This window comes from Moschus berezovskii, chromosome 5, assembly GCF_049115385.1.
Source record: "Moschus berezovskii isolate FMDL1 chromosome 5, NW_MosBer_1.0, whole genome shotgun sequence".
NCBI classification, from domain to species: domain Eukaryota; kingdom Metazoa; phylum Chordata; class Mammalia; order Artiodactyla; family Moschidae; genus Moschus; species Moschus berezovskii.
In genome coordinates, this window is record NC_142464.1 from 17,273,906 (window position 1) to 17,296,116 (window position 22,211).

General features: G+C 39.5%; 1 protein-coding gene across 1 annotated transcript in view; it reads left to right on the forward strand.

The window, feature by feature from the left end:
• Window positions 1–22,211, forward strand: part of LOC129561763 (N-heparan sulfate sulfotransferase 4) — a 287,072-nt gene that overhangs the window by 244,062 nt on the left and 20,799 nt on the right. Inside the window, exons 6-7 of the mRNA XM_055434497.2 lie at window positions 293–475; window positions 20,384–20,480. Coding sequence (XP_055290472.1) covers window positions 293–475; window positions 20,384–20,480 — 280 coding nt within the window. The remainder of the gene's footprint in view (window positions 1–292; window positions 476–20,383; window positions 20,481–22,211) is intronic.

A 22,211-nucleotide genomic window follows, 5' to 3' on the forward strand; every position in this document is an offset into this window, starting at 1 on the left:
GCACTGTGGTATCTGTTTTCTTATAAGGCCACCAGACCATGAAGTTAGGACCCTTATGACTTCATTTAAGCTGAATTACCTCCCTAAAGAACCCACCTCTGAATACAGTCACACTGGGAGTTGCAGTTTCAACATGTGAATGTGGAGGGCGGGACTACGATTCAGTCCCTAATACCACCTAAAATGATAATTGTACTTATAAAATTCCACTTTTAGGTGAAGTTCTTCTTAGAGCTTCCATGCCACTTTTGAGCATATGCATATGATAGTTCTGATCATTTTTGTTTTTCAGATCAGCATTTTCATGACCCATTTGTCAAACTATGGGAATGACCGCCTAGGGTTGTACACCTTTGTGAACCTGGCCAACTTCGTTCAGAGCTGGACCAACCTGAAATTGCAAACTCTGCCTCCAGTGCAACTGGCGCATAAGTACTTTGAGCTCTTCCCAGAGCAAAAAGATCCTCTCTGGCAGGTAACATTGAACATTCTCTCCTGGGGTGAAAGAAAAAAACCAGCAATTTGTGAGCGCTGAATTGATGTTGGGAACTCTGCTGGAAATAGTATAGATGGCATTTAACACAAATTTCTTTTTTATCCAGTAGTTTTATTCTCTTCAATAATGCTTTTTATTTGTTTTGTGGATTAAGTATTTGCATTTTGGGTTTGTTTTTCTGGGATTTTGTTTGTTAGTCAGTTGGTTTGGAAGTTTTGCCTAGAGGATATTGTTTCAATGTTGGTATTTTCTCAGAGCTAATCATTTTGACTTGTGTTTAGTGTGGCCAGTTACTAGCAGGAAAACGGTTAGGTGTTAGGTATCTAGTGTTGAGGCAGTCTGAGTGCAAGTTGGAAAAGAATTTCCAGACATAGAGCATTTCAGAAAGGAGGAAGTTTATTAAGAAAAAACAGCAGAGATAAAGTGGGCACTGCGAGCACAGTGAGCCAACACCTAACAGGCCAGGGAGAGTCAACAATTTTTGTGAGTTAATAGCCAATTTTTATAGCCTCAAGACAAAGGAAATTCCTGCTGGATGGCTTGCATTAGGTGATTGGTTGGGGTGCTCTAGGGTGTTTACTGGAGTGGGCATCTTTGCCTAACTGGGAGTCTGGGAGCTTGTTAGTGATTACCAGGGGGCTTTTGGTAACAGTTACAAAAGGGCTTAGTCAGCTTTGGAGGTGACCTTGGTTCTAGGCTCTGCTTCTGCGGCCTTGGTGCAAGACCTCGCGCCTGTGGCCCTGGGGAAGGACCCATCATCTAAGAAGATGGGCTTCCCAAGTGACTCAGCAGAAAAGAACCTGTCTGCAATGCAGGTGCCACAGGAGACACGGGCTGATCCCTGGCTTGGGAAGATCCCTGGAGAAGCAAAGGGCAACCCACTCCAGCATTGCTACGGGGAAAATCCCATGGACAGAGGAGCCTGGTAGGCAGTCCATGGATAGGGTTGCAAAGAGTCGGACACAACTGAGCATCTGACCACACAGGGCACGTGTCTAGGAAGACAGAAATCAAGGGCCATCATCATCTAAATGCCTATAACTAGAACTTGATATGTACGTGTACAACACAGATGGTCTAAATAGAAAAGTAAAGGCAATTTTTACTTCAAGCCAGTACAGATTCTATCTTTAATACATCTTCAGGGTTTTGTTTTTAAATCCAGTCTTTCACTAGGTCAGATCTATTGATAAAGAATTGTCAGTTTTAATTCAACTTTATGTGGGAGCCACTGAGCCTCAGGGCATGAAAATGTAGACTAGCTGCTTCTTAACGTTTATCTAGGAAAATGCTACCTTCTACTTTCTTGGTTCTTCGTGCATCAGATTACATTGACCCACACAATCAATAAGCTGACTGCAGAGAGCGGATCAGATGGTGCCCTGCTAAGCAGTCAGTAGAGGAGTAGCATCCTCATTAATGAGAAATCACTGTGAAACAGACTTTTTACCATTTCCTCTCCCTCTCATGTTTCTCTTTATTCCATAATTCATGTTACATGCCCTTCTGTGTCTATATGGCAAAAAAGAAAAAAAATCCTCCATATGTTTATTGAGCATCTCCTATGTATAAGGCAAGGCTAATTGCTCTGGAAAATTCAAAGAAGAATAAAATGAAGTGCTTTCTCTTGAAGTCAATGGAACATTTTTTTGTTATTTTATTCAGTTACATATTTTAAAATCTGTTTCAAAACAGCTACCGTAAGTCAAATTTTATTTTAATGATTTATTCAGCAGTTTGGTGTATATGTTAAGTAGACAGATAAATAAAGACATAGTTTTTTATAGTGTGTATAGTCATACTACATAGATGCTGAATTTCATAAAGGCAAAACCTTGTGTCCCATAAATGGCAGTTAAAAGTGCTCACATACTTATAAAATGGATAAATCATTGATAGTAAATCAATTCTTTTCTTACATATTTTTATTTATAAGATATATATAAGTCATGGTTTAGGAACAATAAAAAGTACCAACTTAACCATGGTGATAGATGATCTTAAAAAATGAGTCAGTGGCCCCAAACTCTACTATCTTCAGAGGGGAAAAAAAAAATGCTTCTTTAAATGAAAAATCTATACATCTTAATGCTGTATGAGTTTTTAAAAATAAATAATTGTGTTCACTGATAGTTTTCCATCTCAGTGACACTACTTGTTTTTTTTTGGAAATGAGCATAATCAAAAAGACATCAGCTCCAATAAGATTTGGTCAATATAATGGTTTTAAATTTGATGATCAAATGTTAGATACAAAATACTGTGCTTGTTGAATAGAGGTATAAATTAAAATTAGAAAAAGAAAATAGCCTTATTTCTTAGAGAACTGCATCACTTTGGAAGACATAAGAACATATGCATACACAAAGGAAAAAAGACATTTGTGAGTGTGACTGTTATAATTTTGAATAGCATCATAAAGGTAAATTCCTAGGGAGTTCTTAATAAATGGTATAATTAATCAGAAAAGGCATCAGATAGTTCACAAATTTAAGTTGCTGTTTTTATTTATATTTCTGTTATCAAAATATAGTTTATTATAAGAGTATTTAAATAATACTCAAGAGTAAATGTTTACTAAAAGTCTCCTGTTTTATTACATGAATTATATCATTTATATGGTTACTTTTAACTGAAAAATGAAGTTGTAAACATTTCTTATTAACTAACGTGCCATATGTTCCCAAATATATTTAAGAAAGAAAACAAGGACTAGTAAGCAGAATTGCAGTTAAGTTGAACAAGGATTTATTCACATATATGAGATTTTGAGAACCATAGACTTATTGAAGAAAAACTTTTCCAGTCATAAAGGGTATCCAGTGAACCAGTGAAGTTGCTCAGTCGTGTCCAACTCTTTACGACCCCATGGGCTGTAGCCTACCCAGGATCCTCCAACCATGGAATTTTCCAGGCAAGAGTACTGGAGTGCATTGCCATTTCCTTCTCCAGGAAGATATTCCTGACCCAGGGATCAAACCCAGGTCTCCCGCAATGCAGGCAGACACTTTACCATCTGATCTACCAGGGAAGCCAGAAAACTACAAATGATCTAGTGAGAAAAAGGGCATAATACTTTTGATTTCCTTTCTATGGTGGCTTTCTCTTCTTCTCATTTCATGTTTATAATAGCAAGCAAACAAAACAGCTATAAGCATTATCATTGTGTCCTTTATACAGCATCAATTTAATTTTACAAAATATATATAATCTTGAAATTGAAAGTGTCACTCAGTCATGTCTGACTCTTTGTAACCCCGTGGATTGTAGCCTGTCAGATTATTCTGTCCATGGAATGTTCCAGGCAAGAAGAGTGGAGTGGGTAGCAATTCCCTTCTCCAGGGATTGAACCCAGGTCTCCCACATTGCAGGCAGATTCTTTACTACCTGAGTCACAAGGGAAGCCCTACACATAAGCATAACCAACACTAATTAAAGGTTTTACAGTCCATTCATCACAACCCTACAGAGATAAGATCAATTAATATTTTGTGTCTCTGTCACTACTATACATTCTCTAAATTAAATGTTGCAGATCCTGTATTATATTTATTATAAACATGCCTTTTTATTTAGTGCATTTCACTTTTAAAAAGTCAACTGTTATCTTTCCTTAGATTTTCAATTCACACTTTTTTATTGTCACAAATAAAAAGAAAATGTGCAAAATTATAATCTTAACAGCTATTTAATTTCCTTTGGTTCCTTACGTAGATTTTCATTAGCACCAACTAACAGATATGTGAAAACTTCTTTGTCACCTAATTAAAAAGTGCAGTATGAATATCTGTCAATGGCCAGCAGGGAAAGTACAGCGCAGAATGTTCTCCCTTCACGGGAAGTGGATTCTTTTGAAGTTGTTTAATATGAGAATATGCACCGAGCACACAGGGGACTCGATGCCTAGAGTACATCCTCCACAGTACAGCCACTGGTGTGTAAGATTCTTAAAATTATACTCATGGGTTGCTATTAATTCATGCCCCTTTTTGTTTGGGTGGAATAGTCACTATAAAACATAAAAGAATAAGGTTTCCTCTTTTTTTTTTTTAACTCCCATTATAGAAACCAAAACCCCAACATGGAGGCAGTTGGAAGGTCAGATCATTGTACATTCACTAATCGATGCTTTTAAGCTCTCAAGCTGTCAGGTTAGCTCAGTCTCAATCTCCAGTCAGTCACTCCAGGGTCTCACTATCAATAAACGTGCCAAGCGTGATGTGGATTCCTGCTCGCTGTGTGACCAAGGGAATGCTCAAAGAGCTGCAGCGCCTCTCTTTCCAGGCCAGTTTCTCTAAGAGTAAACAAACAGGGGAACAAAGCCACGGGGTGCTAACCTTAGGGAATTAGCACCTTGGTAGATTCTCGCTGGGAAATCATCTAACTCCTGCTTAGAAATGATGAGATCTGAATGTCTATGACATAAACAAATCACATGGCCTAGTGACACAAACACTGTAGACTCTGAGTTGGTGCTAACACGGAGAATTAGGGATTGTAACAGCAGGAGGCAGTGGAGCATCCAGCTCAGTCTATTCATTTTAGACACCTGAGGAGGTTCAATGTCTTGTTCTGTTACTTGACTTATTAGGGACAAGTCAGAACTGAAGCTCAAGTAACCTTATTATTCCTGGAACTCCAGTTTAGTCCCAACCACACCAAGATGGTAGTTTTATGTTTAGAATAATAAATATACTTCTATCATTGACTGTCTATGTAGAACAAAATATCAGAAATACCTTGTAACTTCAGAAGCACAGGATGGAGTACTCAGTGTGAATTTATGCAAACAATGCTTTTGAAATACCTGTATAATAAAAAGAAAGGTCTTTGCCTTCATGGGATTTACAAACCATTATAGCTCCTGGTTATGTGAACAAAATGACATCATAAATTTGTCTTCGTATTTTCCCCTTGTTTTTCACTCTATACCTTATTTATGACTCTATTATTGCATTTACCATATGGTATTGCAGACACTTGTGCTTGTCATATACCAGCTCATGCAAACCTTAGTAAGATGTTCGTAATCTAGAACTAGCATAGTACCACAGCTACTGTCATTAAAATCTCCCAAATGTATCAGCAGACACAGAGGGTGTGTGTTTTTGTGTACAAAAAAGCAACAACAGTGGCACACTTGTTTCTTGGTAAGAGTAGGCCTATAAAGGGACATGACCTTGAGGAACACACGCGAGCCAGTCAGGAAAGCTTTGTGAGCTGTCAGAGTAATTTGGGTTTAGTAGGCAACAAGTGTGTTCTGAAGATGAGCGTGAAATACTTTTTTAAGTTTTGGCCCAAAAAGATTAAACCGGAAGTTTGTATGTGTGTGTTTGTGTTTTTCCATGACGAATTAGAACAGGGAGGAGCTGAAGTTAGGTAATAATCTAGATACGAGAGAGGGAGGCCCTGAATAGCTTCATGGCTGTAGGAGGAAAAGTGAGACCTTCAAAGAAAAAGTGTTAGAAATTGTTTGTGGGTGAGACCCTGAGATTAAAGGAACTCTGATATATAAGTAATTATCCCCGTAGCTGGGGAAATAAGAGTTCTCTAATTTCATAGTCTTCACTTCCATTTATTCATCTTTTAGCCTTTCTGGTGAAATAGCCAGAACAACTTTTATCACTTCACACTCAGAGCAGAGGCTCAGACTTCATCATCATCTGATACATTTTTCCTAATCACCATGTGGATTTATGTGTTACAGTATTACATTTCTCTTCTTAATTCAGAATAGTATTTAAACCTTTCGGAAATTCTACCCAAATACTCAGGTAATTCCTCATGATTTTAATTCTTTTAGTATTTTAGTTCTTTAGTTTACCGTGAGTCATTTTACTATTTTGATTACACAAGGCTGTCAGACATTCTGACATCCGGAAATGGTGACATAAGTCATGGATTTTCCTTTTCCTGTCAATCAGTTGCTAATATAATCTTGTCAGTTGTCAAATTCTCCACACAAGTACCTTAATAAGGTTTCGTCATAGAAAAACTACTTGAAGATAGAAAAAAAATTATAATACTTTCATACTTGATGAATCAAAGTCATCATAACTATTTTGAACCCCTAATCCAAGTATAACGATAAAAACTGAATTTTTTGTGTGTGCCCTACAGAAATGTCTGATACCTTTAATACACTACAAGTGAAACATTATATGTTCAGTTCAGTTGCTCAGTCGTATCCGACTCTTTGCAACCCCATGAATCATAGCACGCCAGGCCTCCCTGTCCATCACCAACTCCTGGAGTTTACTGAAACCCGTGTCCATCGAGTCGGTGATGACATCCAACCATCTCATCCTCTGTCGTCCCCTTCTCCTCCTGCCCTCAATCTTTCCCAGCATCAGGGTCTTTTCAAATGAGTCAGCTCTTCACATCAGATGGCCAAAGTATTGGAGCTTCAGCTTCAACATCAGTCCTTCCAATGAATACCCAGGACAGATCTCCTTTAGGATGGACTGGTTGGATCTCCTTGCAATCCAAGGGACTCTCAAGAGTCTTCTCCAACACCACAGTTCAAAAACATCAGTTTTTTGGCACTCAGCTTTCTTTATAGTCCAACTCTCACATCCATACATGACCACTGGATAAACCATAGCCTTGACTACACGGACCTTTTTTGGCAAAATAATGTCTGCTTTATAATATGCTGTCTAGGTTGGTCATAACTTTCCTTCCAAGGAGTAAGCGTCTTTTAATTTCATAGTTGCAATCACCATCTGCAGTGATTTTGGAGCCCAAAAAAATAAAGTCAGCCACTGTTTCCCCACCTATTTGCCATGAAGTGATGGGACCAGATGCCATGATCTTAGTTTTCTGAATCATTATATGAGCCCAACCTATTAATAAGAGTTTAAAATACAGTTCCTTTCATTGAGTTGGTTATCCAGATTCCTTGATAGTATATTCATAAAACCATAAATAATAATGTATTGTATGCAAGAGTGTACAGTCATGTTTGAAGATACTCAGAGCTACAGATTAAACTTGTCACTTCCCCCTGGGGTCAGCTGTGCTTTGAGAATATTTCATGGGAAAATACAAATAGTGTGAATTTATTGAATAAAGATGGTGTAATATGGTGAAGAATGCACAGGTGTTTAGGATAAATTGGAGGTATTTTATGCTTAAAGCAATTCTTGTGGCACTATTACCATGGATCCACACATGAACCACAGGTGTCTTTCACCAATCTAACCCCAGAGGCTGGCATTTATGCACCTCTGAAAATCAGATTGGGCTTCCCAGGTGGTGCTAGTGGTAAAGAACCCACCTGGGTTTGATCCTTGCGTCAGGATGATCCTCTGGAGGAGGGCATGGCAACCCACTCCAGTATTCTTGCCTGGAGAATCCCATGGACAGAGGAGCCTGGTGGGCTACAGTCCATAGGGCCACAAAGAGTCAGACACAATTGAAGCAACTTAGCATACAGGCATGAATCGGAATACTTTGGTAGAAAAGTTTTCTGAATAAGAATCAGACTATTACAGAGGAGTTCTGTGGAGAAGGCATTCATTATGGATCAGTGCACACAGAAAGAAAAAGCTTTTCCAAGGAGCTGATGGACTCCCTGGCTTATATGATGTGCAGGTAGAATCGAGTCTTTGCAAATATGGTGTGTGTCTCAGAGTTTCTCCATAAGGATTTGCTGACTGAAGCACTGAGGCTACATATCCCTAACCTATTAAAATTCTTCATCAGTGTACATGGATTGTATTAGGCCTAAATGACTTTGAGAGACGAAAAATTGAAACTCACCAACTTGTATGATGCAGACTTGGAAAAGAATTTTCTTTAAAGATGTGCACATGGCGAAGCTTAGGTTCAGTTCAGTTCAGTCGCTCACTTAGTAAGCAGAATAAAATTTAAAACAGCACACCAAGATGGGAGGAAGCAGAAGAACTTAAAAAACAAAAACACCTTTTGTAGTGTTCTTTAAACAGTGAGGTCAGAATAGCAGAAAGCAAGCATAGGGAATGGAGAGAAAACCAATAACCTGGAAATGTTTCTAATTAACAAAATAATCCTCTACCATGAGCACTGGGCAATTTTAATGTTTCGGCTATTAAGGTCTAGAGATCTCCTACTTATCTGGAAAAGACCCATGACCTGAAAGAGGATAATCAGTCCAATTGATAATTCCACGGTGTCCTTCTCAAGGAAGGGTGTGGAGAAGCGGTGAGCAGAGCAAATTGTTAGTAGAGAAAAGTCAGGTAGGTTAGAATAACCAGATCTAATGAGAGCAAAAGTTATTTTCATCATTCTATAAAATATGAATTTCAGAATCAGGACAGTGGTGTGACTTTTTTAAAGTATATGTCTCTAGTTTGATAGTAAATTTGAAATTTTTACTTAATTAGAGAGGGAAACTCTGAGTGCTCATATCCTTCTTAGTAACATGACCTCATCAGAATGTACTGCCCTTTCTAAGTCTGGTCAGTCATCTCAGGGAATCTCATGTCCACTCTCCCTATATGTACCAAAAAGTAAGTCTGCCTCACCTCATCATATATTCCATGTACCGAAATTACCTGCATCCCATTTACCTGTGTGAGAGATAGTTACATGCATTTTCACTGCGCTGGCACTATTATCATACACACTGCCTAAAGCAGCTTTCACTGAGTATTTTTCCAAAGTTTCAGCATATCTATACTGCTAGATACTAAAAACAGAAAATCACAGTGTGTAACAGTTTCATATATGTAGGGAACCGTCAGATGGGGATATAATTGCTTTATAAGTTTCTGATGTTTAGAATAAAAACAATAACAATGGCACAAAATATGAGAAAGTGCATGCAAATGCACCCCTTTTCTTATAATCATTGTAGAATCTTCTTCCCCTGCATCCCTTCTCTCACACACACACACATGCAATTTAACTGCAGAGACAACTCCAGCTTTGGATTTCAAATCTGAAACTAATGTCCTGTGTCACCTTCAGCAAGACCTAAATAAAACACCTTGCATCCCAGCTTCCTCAGCTATAAAGAAGGGATAATAATATCTGTCTTGCCAGGTTGCTTTAAGGATTAGAAATAATCTATATCAAGCAAGTGCCTGGAATATAGATGGTGATCAATAAAAGTTAGAAACTGTTACCTGTTATTCAGACAATAAAAGGAGAGTCAGAGTAGGAAAAGTCTAAACAAACATTTTCAGAATATAAAATAGGAAATGCAAACATCCTGTTATTAAAGCTGTGATTAACAGAGACAAGAAGGAACATACCAAGAAAAGAGATGAAAGAAGAAATATGGGCATCCCAATAGCCCTAAAATGTTCTAACATAGAAGGAATGCAGTTAGAAATAAAGTCTGTCCAGACCAATGTATACAAATGCCACCAATTATGAAATACCTACAGGAAAAACTGAAGTAGTGTAAATTGAATTAATAATAAAAGCATTTGGGACAGCAAGTGTTATAACATCTTGCCAATGTGCCAGTATGTTAGTAGCTCAGTTGTGTCCAACTCTTTGTGACCCCCATGGACTGTAGTTGGCCAGACTCTTCTGTCCATGGAACTCTCCAGGCAAGAATACTCTCCAGGGATGGGTTGCCATTTCCTTCTCCAAGGAATCTTCCCAATCCGGGGATCTAACTTAGGTCTCCTGCTTTGCAGGCAGATTCTTTACCTTCTGAGCCACCAGGAAAGCCCACCTTAGCACCAGGTAATTTTATTTTATAGTTTACTCCCATCAGTGTAATTTCCTGGGAAAGTACAACTAAAATAGCTAGTGTCTTTATCTTCCAAAATGAGTGTTTATCCATGTTCTGTGTGTGAGAGTCAAACTCTTTCCAAGTCTTACATTATCAATCTATTTTTCTGAAAGTTTTGTTTCACCAGTTTTTCATGCAGAAATTTGAATGGCAAAGCCATGTATATTGTGATAAAGAAGAAAAGAGGTTTAGTCAAACATACAGAACCAAGAAAGGTCTCACAAAAGATTCTGACTTTCAACAGTGGCACTGAAAAATCAATCAGTTTGCTCATCCACTTTGTAAGAAAACCACTTGAGCAAATGAACTGAACACCTGAGATTTGTTCTTTGTTGAGTTATATATGGTGAAATGCAATAAGAATAGGCAATTGACACTGCTTTCCTATTGCTTAATATCTAAAGTATAGTAGAAAACTAAATTTCTTTGCAAATGATGCAGTTAAATGATAATACGAGGGAAATAAAGATTAAATTCTACACTGATCATATGAATAAATAGCAAGAAATAGCTTCTGGGGCCACCATGAAGAACATCATCGGTGACTGAACTTTTTGTGGGTGTTTGAGAAGTAAAATATCTACACAGTTTATGTTACATTAGTTTTCAAACACGTATCAAAACCTGCCTATCACAGTTAATCAATCATTCAGTCCATAATTATCAAGCAACTCTTATGTATTAGAGTACAGCAATCACTGCACAAAGGTCTCCCCTTCAGAGAACTTACGTTCTAGTTGAGCATAATTACTGGAAATATAACCAACTATTAGTATGCATGTTACATACTATTACTAGAAACACACACTTGAATTAAATAATTCTGGGTACTGAAATGCAGTGAAGGAAATATGACAGGCAGCTCTTACAGAGAGACAGAAATGGAAGGAAGTACTTTGGCTCTAGTCATCAGGGAAGGCCTCTGGCTTGGGGTGATACGTGCGTTGAGCCCTGAATGACGACAAGCGCTAAAATAATGAAGTGGATAAGTTGCAGTAGCCAAATAGCAAGAATATCCCAAAATAGGATGAGAGGAGAGTCTGGGGGAGAATGGATACATGTATATGTATGCTGAGTCCCTTCACTGTTCAGCTGAAACTACCATAATATTGTTAATCGGTTATACTCCAACACAAAATTAAAAGCTTTTTAAAAAATAAATTAAAATAAAATAGCATTTTAAAAAAGCCATCTGAGCAAGCAGTAAATGTACCTAGATTATGTTTAAATATAATAGAGTGTGAAGAAAGAATATCCAGAAATAAACTGAATTAGGATCATATAGGAGTCTGCATCATTTGGTAGAATAGCCTATAGCTTCCAGTTTGCCTGAAGAAACTCCAGGCTGTTTCAGGTATTTTGGCTGTATTCACATTTAGAGGAATCAAGGGATTGTTTATATTGTGCGCATGCTTGGTCACTCAGTCTGATTCTATGACCCCATGGACTGTAGCCCACCAGCCTCCTCTGTCCGTGGAATTTTTCAGCAAGCATACTGGAGTGAGTTGCCATTTCCTTCTCCAGGAGATCTTCCTGACCCAGGGATTGAACCTGTGAGTCTTGCGTCTCCTGCATTGGCAGGTGCATTCTTTACCATTGCACCACCTTGGAAGCACTTTAAGTATAATAAATGTGGGGGGAAAAAAGAATATCCATCAATAAACTGAATTAGGATTATATAGGAGTCTTTGGATCAAATGGTAGAAGAGTCCATAGCTTCAAGTTTGCCTATATCTCATGGGTTCCAGAAGTCTAGCCATCCAGCTCTGAGAAGGGGCAGTCACCTTAGTTGCTGGTGCTTCTGACAAGGACCAGGAAGTCAGATCTCAGGATGAATACCTGCAATAACCAGTCCATCAGCAAGTGTAATCTCTTTCTGCTGTTCCAGTTGCCTAACTAATCTGAACAAAGGGAAAAAAAAGAGTTTATGGGAGATTACAGGATAAACTTCCCAGGTGGTGCTAGTGGTAAAGAATCTGCCTGCCAGTGTAGGCGATGTGATAGACGTGGGTTTGATCCCTGGATTGGGCAGATGCCCCTGAAGTAGGAAATGGAAACCTGGTTCAGTATTCTTGCCTGGAAAATCCCATGGACAGAGGAGCCTGCCAGGTTACAGTCCAGGGGGTTGCAAAGAGTTGGACATGACTGAGCGACTGAGCCCAAAGAATAAGCACTTTCTTTTATAGAGCACAATTTAATGTTTTTTAATGTATTAACTCATTTAATGTTCTCAATAACTGTGCCAGGTAAACAATATCAATCATGATTTAATGGATAAGAAACCTGAAGTCCAGGGAGTTTGGGGAAATTGCTTAAGACACAGGCTGTCTCCCTCCTGAGCTCACACTCAAAACTACAGAGCCCTACTGCCCCACCAAAATAAATAGGAATGATTTATGACAGATATTAGCTTCAGTGAGAAGAACTGGCAAGATTTTGACCCTGAATTGTAGGGAAAAAATAAAAGTGTTGCCCAGAAATATAAATAATTCCAAGATTCACGTGCAGGTATGAGTATGTCTATAGTAGTGAATACAGTAAAACCGAAGCTTCAGGTTGGTGTTGGCACTTGTTAATTCAGTGCTACTCAAAGTGTTAGTCTCTCAGTCCTGTCTGACCCTTTGTGACCCCACAGACTGTAGCCCATCAGGCTGCTCTGTCCATGGGATTTTCCAGGCAAGAATACTGGAGTGGGTTGCCATTTCCTCTTCCAGAGGATCTTCCCAACCCAGGGATCAAACCCGGGTCTCCTGCATCGGAGGCAGAGGCCCATGAACAGGTTTGAAGTATTTGTTGCCAATTCACCATGAGACAAAAAGTTTGTGCCAACATATAAACAATCTATATCAAAAGCAGCCGGTTGCTTTATCCAGAATCATCTTCTTTTTTTTCTCCTGCAGTGAAATGTTCTTGTTGAAGCATGCAGTGCAGTAATTCATATTGTGACACAAATTTTTTATCTTCTCACAGGAATCACAGTGAGAATACGGCAATGCTGCTATAAGGATGGTGTTCCAAAAATACAGGGGCTAAATAGAAAGATATTTCTCACTCATGTAACTATCTGAAAAATGGGCAAGCAGTCTAGGAGAGTTAGACAGCTCTGTTCTGCATGGTTATCCAGGGCCCCAGTTATCCAGGAATTCAACATATTTATAGTCTCCACTTCTGAGTCCAAGACACATGGTGCAATTGTAGCCATATTACAGCTGGCAGTAAGTAGAAAAGGGAAAATCTAGGGAGAGTGACTTTAAGATACTTTGCATCATTATGTTAAACTGAAGTGACTCATATGAAGGAAGCTAAATTCAAGAGATTATGAAATATAATCTCTAGCTGGAAAGCCAGAGACTAAACAAAATAGTGATGTTCTGTTACTGAAGGAAGAAAAGGAAACAAGATAGTTTAGCCTTCTCTGCTATAGTGGAAATTATGTTCAGAGAGTTAAGCTAAAGTTAGACTATGGAGAATTTGAGATTGAATACTGAATAAAAAGATTGCAGAAAATAGAAACACTAGTAAAAATAAAATAAATTTCATTTATTATGTAAAATAGATAAGAACTGTTGCCCTTATTGGCTTGTAATTAACTCCTTTATCACAGTTTCTATAGATAAATTCATCAAGAAATTCAAGATGTATAGGCTAACCTTTTGCAAGGTGAATTCTCACAGATTGCATACATAACTGGCATTTTTGTATTACGCTGTACTCTTGTTCCAGTGAAAGATGGCAATGGAAAATGCATCAGTTCTGTGATAGGGATCTGGTCAATTATTTGTTGAGGAAACACTTTCAGGAAAAGCTTATAAGGGAAAATGTGGAACAGGAAAAAGCAGAGCATAATGTAGTCTTAGAAAAGTCAGGCCTCAACTGGATCTGCAGGGAGAGAGCTAATCACGCAAATTGTCTGACCTTGAAGCAAGTTGGTCATGCTGTCACACCCCTGAATCAGTCAATCACTGGACACGGGCCACCTCTGGAAAGTGGCAAGGGGACTCACAACTTCCTGTCAAGTGGCTTCTATTTGGCCAAGGCAGTACTCAGTCTCCCCAGCTGGTCAGAAATAGGGTGCTTCCTTCAGTGGAGGAAAAGGTGCTCCACCTTAATGGATGAATAGAAGCACAAGGTGTGCCCCGTCCTCACCTGTACCGCATGGCTGTACTTGCTTCTCCTAGCACACTCACTCACCCAGGTGCAATTTCCCCACAGTTTTGAACATAATTCCTGGGGAAACCTAAAAGAGGAAGGTCATAAGGAGAAACCGCAGCCTCATTGCTGCAGCCAATTCCAAAGCTGAAACAGTGCACATTTTCTCCATATTCTCCCATGTCTATATCCCCTACTCTGGCTTTCCCCGACCAGTGGGTAGCAGTTCTGCTGGTATGGAAGGCTAACCTGGTGTGTCGAGTAGTTTCAGGACCAGCTTCATTAGCAGCAGCTTTATTTGTCCCACTAATTCTTTTCTTGCAATTTTCTCTGGGACTTATGACAGAGGAAGGCTATGCCTGGATAAAGATAACTTAAATTATGAAGAACTGTACCAAAAAGATCTTCATGACACAGTTAATCATGATGGTGTGATCACTCACCTAGAGCCAGACATCCTGGAATGTGAAGTCAAGTGGGCCTTAGGAAGCATCACTACGAACAAAGCTAGGGGAGGTGATAGAATTTCAGTTGAGCTATTTCAAATCCTGAAAGATGATGCTGTAAAAGTGCTGCACTCAATACGTCAGCAAATTTGGAAAACTCAGCAGTGGCCACAGGACTGAAAAAGGTCCGTTTTCATTCCAATTCCAAAGACAGGAAGTGCCAAAGAATGCTCAAACTATGGCACAGTTGTGCTCATCTCACACGCTAGCAAAGTAATGCTCAAAATTCTCCAAGCCAGGCTTCAGCAATACATGAACTGTGAACTTCCAGACACTCAAACTGGTTTTAGCAAAGGCAGGGAACCAGATATCAAACCGCCAACATCTGTTGGATCACCAAAAAAGCAAGAGAGTTTCAGAAAAACATCTATTTCTGCTTCATCGACTATGCCAAAGCCTTTGACTGTGTGGATCACAATAAACTGTGGAAAATTCTGAAAGAGATGGGAATACCAGACCACCTGACTTGTCTCTTGAGAAACCTATGTGTAGATCAGGAAGCAACAGTTAGAACTGGACATGGAACAACATACTGGTTCCAAATAGGAAAAGGAGTATGTCAAGGCTGTATATTGTCACCATGCTTATTTAATTTATATGCAGAGTACATCTTGAGAAACGCTGGGCTGGAAGAAGCACCAGCTGGAATCAAGATTGCCGGGAGAAATATCAATAACCTCAGATATGCAGATGACACTACCCTTATGGCAGAAAGTGAAGAGGAACTAAAGAGCCTCTTAATGAAAGTGAAAGAGGAGAGTGAAAAGTTGTCTTAAAGCTCAACATTCAGAAAACTAAGATCATGGCATCCAGTCCCATTACTTCATGGCAAATAGATACGGAAACAGTGGAAACAGTGGCTGAATTTATTTTTTTGGGGGCGGGGAGGCTCCAAAATCACTGCAGATGGTGACTGCAGCCATGACATTAAAACATGCTTACTCCATGGAAGGAAAGTTATGACCAACCTAGACATAAAAAAGCAGAGACATTACTTTGCCAACAATGCTCCATCTAGTCAAGGCTATGGTTTTTCCAGTGGTCATGTATGGATGTGAGAGTTGGACTATAAAGAAAGCTGATCAGTGAATAATTGAATCTTTTGAACTGTGGTGTTGAAGAAGACTCTTGAGGGCCCCTTGTACTGCAAGGAGATCCAACCAGTCCATCCTAAAGGAGATCAGTCCTGGGTGTTAATTGGAAGGAGTGATGTTGAAGCTGAAACTCCAATACTTTGGCCACCTGATGTGAAGAGTTGACTCATTTGAAAAAGACCCTGATAATGGGAAAAATTGAGGGCAGGAGGAGAAGGGGACGACAGAGGATGAGATGGTTGGATGGCATCACCAATTCAATGGACATGAGTTTGGGTAAACTCTGGGAGTTAGTGATGGACAGGGAGGCCTGGCGTGCTGCAGTTCATGGGGTCACAAAGAGTCAGACACAACTGAGTGAACTGAAATGAACTGAACTTATGAAGTATACTGTGGTAAACTCTGGTCTGGTGCCCAACCTAGCCCTAATCAGGCTGTGGTGGCCATGCTTTCTCAGTTATAGTTAGAACTGGGCATAGAAGTAGCAAGTAACCTAGTGATTTGGGCGCCAAGGATATTTCTCCCTGTATAGTAGCGGTTCTACTTGTGGTGATCAGCGTCAATTGCCGGGTGAGGATTGTAATTCATTTCCATGCCTGCTGGTCTACGCACACAAGGAGTCCAAAGTGAATGGACACAAGCTGCAACATTTAGGTGGTGATCCTCTTCCTGGGACTCCTGCTTGGAACCGTCTCTCCTCTGGGAACCAGAGCTCCTAGACCCACAGACTTTAAAGATGTAAGATGGAAAGCACAAAGTCTCCAAGTAAGCCACTGCAGATGATGGTGAATGGGTCTACTCCTACACCCACTCCTCAATTCCTGGACATAACTATACTACCCTTTGGGGACACAGAACCAAACAATAGCTTTTAATTTAAGAGGTATGGTGTGTATCTAAAAGTTGGTACCTCAACTGCCTCTTTCATGCGGTCTTTCACCCCTCTGTCAGGTCAGCATCTCTGGAGAGTGACTCCCATGGGCAGAAGCCTGCTATCACACTCCCTTTGTCAGGAGTGGTTCCCTTTACCCAAGACAACATTATGTGAGCTACCATATCAGCGAGTTAGACATTCCTTGAGACCTTGCACAGTGATGATGGCCAAGGCTATGGAAACTGAGAGAAGCAAATTTGTACTCTGAATGTGTTCCAGCTGGGATCAGGATGAGTCACTGCCCTTTTCAGGAAGGACGTGTCCAACATAATCAATTTTCTACCAAGTGTTAGGAGAGTGCTGTTTCTGGAACTTAGAAGTGGTCTCTTACTGACAGATCAGGTACTCGACAGTGGCTGTAACTAAAGCAGACTTGGGGAAAGGAAGCCCAGGAATGGTTTCCAACTTGCTTTCACAGATTCTTCATTCATATACCCTTTATTTCAGAGCTGGATTGCCCGAGGACAGAGGTTAGTGACATGTGGGAATGTTGGGAACTGGCTGAATCATCTGACTGCTGGGTTGTGCAGCACTTCTACACCAGATACTCTCTGGTGTACATTCATGGGCAGTACAAAGATCGCCACATTTTTTGGTCACTTTATGCATCCATCCAAAAAGTGGAAGGAAAGCTATTATAAGCCTAGTCAGCATATTAAAAGCAAATACATCATTTTACTGATGAAAGTCCGTCTAGTCAAAGCTATGATTTTTCCTGTAGTCATAAATGGATGTGAGAGTTGGACCATAAAGAAGGCTGAGTGCTGAAGAATTGATGCGTTTGAACTGTGGTGTTGGGGAAGACTCTTGAGAATCCCTTGGACAGCAAGGAGATCAAACCAATCAATCCTAAAGGAAATCATTCTTGAACATTCACTGGAAGGACTGATGCTGAAGCTGGAGCTCCATTACTTTGACCACCTGATGTGAAGAGCCAACTCACTGGAAAAGACCCTGATGCTGGGGAAGACTGAAGGCAGGAGAAGAAGGGGACAACAGAGGATGGGATGGTTGGATGGCATCACTGACTCAGTGGACATGAGGTAGAGGCGTCAGTGAGACTGTGATAGGTAACATAGGGTCTGGGCACTTTATAAGGTTACTTGTAGCCTTCGTATCTTCTTGAAATAGGTCCCAGCTGTATCACTCCATCTTATAATGAATAGCTACTGGGTATGCTTGAACTGATGACTTGGTTGGTCTGTCAGTATTAAACTTATGATAGTGGATTGTGACCACATGATTACTCTGAAAATCTGTGACAAACATAATCTCTTCCAGGGCCCAGTAGCATACCAGGAGCTACTGTTTGAATGATGCACTGCAGAACCTTAAGGGTAAACACTGTGATTCTCCTCTGGGACTTGACCAAAACTCTGTTTGGTATCCTTTTATACCATAGAGGCCATGGTACCATGGGTCTGCCACAATGCATGGCCCAAGCGGGAGGACTGCTTCAACTTCAGACTTACCTCTTGCAGGGCTCTTTCTTGTTCTGGGTTCCACTCAAAACCAGCAGGTTTCTGCGTCATTCAGTCGGTGACTCAGAGAAGTATTTCCTAAATTAAAAAAAAGAAATGTGTCTAAAACCCAAAGAAGCCTATCAAGCTTTGTGCTTCTATCTTAGTGAAAGTGAAAGTGTTAGTCACTCAGTCATGTCCAACTCTTTGAGACCCCGTGGACTGTAGCCCGCCAGGTTTTTCTGTCCATGGAATTCTACAGACAAGACTACTGGAGTGGGTTGCCATTCTATCAAGGGATCTTCCCAAGCCAGGAATCAAATCCAGGTCTCCTGCATGGCAGGCAGATTCTTTATTGTCTGAGCCACCAGGGAAGCCCCTCTATCTTAGTAGTAGGAATTGCAAAGTACAGTTCTCATCTTTTACTTGAAACTTGGCTGGTATAGTGAAAGCATTCTTCAGAGGAACTTGGGTGACATATTATTAGAGCAGATATGGATTTTAAAAAAACTGATTTAAGTACAAAAACATGAACCATAAATGATTAATTATCAATTATCCTATGCCATTTTTAAATTTGAATAATAAATGTAAAATTATAATTGTTTTAGTGGTCAACATATGGTTTTTAGAAAGAATTTTGCAAAAATAATTTTCGACAATATTTATTAATTAGATTACCAATATAATACACCCATTTTGTCAGTCAATAGATATTTTAAAAGTGGTATCACTGGAAAAGACTCTGATGCTGGGAAAGGTTGGGGGCGGGAGAAGAAGGGGACGACCGAGAATTAGATGGCTGGATGGCATCACCGACTCTGTGGACATGGGTTTGAGTGAGCTCTGGGAGTTGGTGATGGACAGGGAGGCCTGGCGTGCTGTGATTCATGGGGTCGCGGAGAGTCGGACACGACTCAGCGACTGAACTGAACTGAATCACTATCATTTACCCTTTTTTAAAGATTATTTATTTATTTATGGCTGTCCTGGGTCTTTGTTGCTTTGTATGGGCTTTCTCTAGTTGTGGCCAGTGGGGGCTACTCTTGGTGCAGCGCACAGGCTTTTCATTGCAGTGACATATCTTGTTGTGGAGCACAGGCTTTACGGCACACAGGCTTCAGTCGTTGTGGCACACGGGTTTGGTAGTTGCAGCTCGTGGGCTGTAGAGTACAAACTCGGTGGCTGTGGCACACGGGCATGTGGAATCTCCCCAGACTGGGGATTGAACCAGTGTCCCTTGCATTGGCAGGTGGATGCTTATCCACTGAACCACTAGGGAAGTCCTTAGGACTCTTAATTCTCAAGTGTCATGAATTGGATGGTAAATTTGGACCTCACGACTTGAACAGAATGGAGGCTGGTATGAGAGAAAGTTGAGATGGGGATAAAATTGGATGTATGGCTATGTTGGCTCATTTCCTTACCACGTCTGTGCAACGGTGACATATATACAATTTAAATTATTGTTCAGAAGGAAAGAAAGGGCTAGAAATAATGATCTTCATGGTATCTGCTTCTGGGATATGACCAAACTATGAGATTATCTGGATCAGCAGAGAATAGAATACAGTATAAAAAGGGAAGAAAAAGGTGGCCAAGTCCAGAGTTCAAGGATGACTTTCCAGCCCTCTAGAGAAAAACAAGTAGGAACAATTAGGGCAAAGCACAGGTATCTGAAAACCTGAGTTCAAACCAGGCAGAGACAAGCTAAGGATCAGGTATACAGACGTAAAACATGAATTCAGAGGTAGGGTAGAATCTCAGAAGTTAGAACACCAAGCCAAGCCTGAGAAGAGTGAAGGCAGGAGAGACTTGATGCAGAATTCTAGCCTTGAAGGAAAGGAAAGTGCCATTTTAGAAGGAAACAATTTGAAAATCAGAACCAGAACAAGGTCTAACTCCTAACTTAAGGGTATCAGGCAAGAATTTGATCCTGTGTTTTGAACAATTTTTATGGAACAGAGCCAGATATTGATTACACAATAAGATTCATTATTCTTCCTTCTTGCAGAATCCATGTGATGATAAAAGACACAAAGACATATGGTCCAGAGAGAAAACTTGTGACCACTTACCAAAATTCCTTGTAATCGGGCCGCAAAAAACAGGTAAGACTAACCAACTGTGCAGTTTGTGGGTTTTTTTGCATTTGATTTGTCATGAAACACAGTGTCATATAGTATTTGATGAAGTTTGCCTTAGTGAAATATTTAGACAGCCATTCAAGTTCATTATTGAATTTCTCTTCATCCCTATGGATCATCTTTATGCCATGATCTTCAAAGGGACCCTAAAGTTGCTCATTTAATTGATTAAGACTTATGGACTAAATTTTTAAGTATGAATTGTAAAGCTGTTCAACAGACAACACATTTTTGACAACTTTGAGCTTATATGTCACAGCTATGGTATCTGATATTTAATTTCTACCCTTTTTTGTGGTTTTGCCTAATTAACTGCTGAATTAAGTTATAAAAGAGAACTTTGGCTTCATTCAAACTATTTTATACTGCATATCAAACTTGAATTTATTTTTTTTCAGAACCACTGTCATTATCACCTTGAAATATTCTACCTGTGTGGTTTGTTTGTTTCTTTGCTTGTTTTCAAATAATCTTTATGTATACATATGGTTTGGATTTATTTTCTGATGCACCTAAGGCTTATTAGGCAGCTTTTCCCCGTGTTATTTTCTCATGTGCTGAAGGACATGTGTATAACAATGCAGTAAAAGACAGTGACAGTATTTCGCCAATGAGATGACACTTTCAATTAGACTATTTTATACTTTCTTCAGCATGTGACAGCTTTATATACTTTGCTCATGTCCTGATTAATTAAACTTTTTATTGACTTGCTGTATTTTGAATTCACAGCTCTGACTAGAAGCATTTTCATCAGTGAGTGCACAAACCATAACACAAAACAAACAGTCACGATAAATAAGCCTGGCCCAGATGAAGATATTTGTAATACAAGCAAGTAGATCATTTTAAAGGTTGTGGGCAAAATTTCCAGACTATTAGATATTGGTTGTTGAAATCTTTTCTTCCTCCAGGAATATAAATTGTGTTGCAACAATAAGTTACACGTGTGCAGGGAGAGAAAAAATGCAGCACGTATTTTCATATATATCACTTTTGTTATTGTTCGTGTCATTTAAAATGTTCATTAATTTTCCACCAACTCCCTCACAGCTGTTCTAACACTGGAATGACGACTAAAGAAAGAAAGCATTTCTATGTTGTAAACTTATGTTGAAATTTTAATTTAAAATCATATCTTCTATCATTTGTCATTGAATATTACTACTTCTTAGTTCTACTAGAACACTACAGGTTAGTAAGTATAAATCTAGTTTTCCTCTTTGCTGGTTGTATTTATAAAGACAATAACTTATACCTTTAGATTTTCATATTTGACCTACCAGTGTGGAAATGATAAAGCTTTTAGCTGGTTTGAGCTTTCCCAAGATGAACAAGCCAAAGAAATTGGATGATGATTTTTTATATGCTATAAAAATGAAATCTCCTTAAGAACATTTATTAAATGTTGCCCTCCCATTTCACTAGGAGCCACGATTCTGGGTTTCTTAGGTGCCCTAAGACCTATTGTTACTTTCTTAATCTACACAATTCTCTGTGGTCTTTTCTTCCAGATCCCCAGCTGCTATCATTATTGTTCTGCCAGTCCACCCGTGTAGTTCATTCCACGCTCTCCTAGGGTTGGGAAATCCAACAAAGTCTTCTGAGTGCACCATGTTACAAAAAGAAATCACCTTTTCCATAAGAGAAGTTTTGACTTATGAGAACCAGTCATTTCACGGTCCTTCCTGCTAT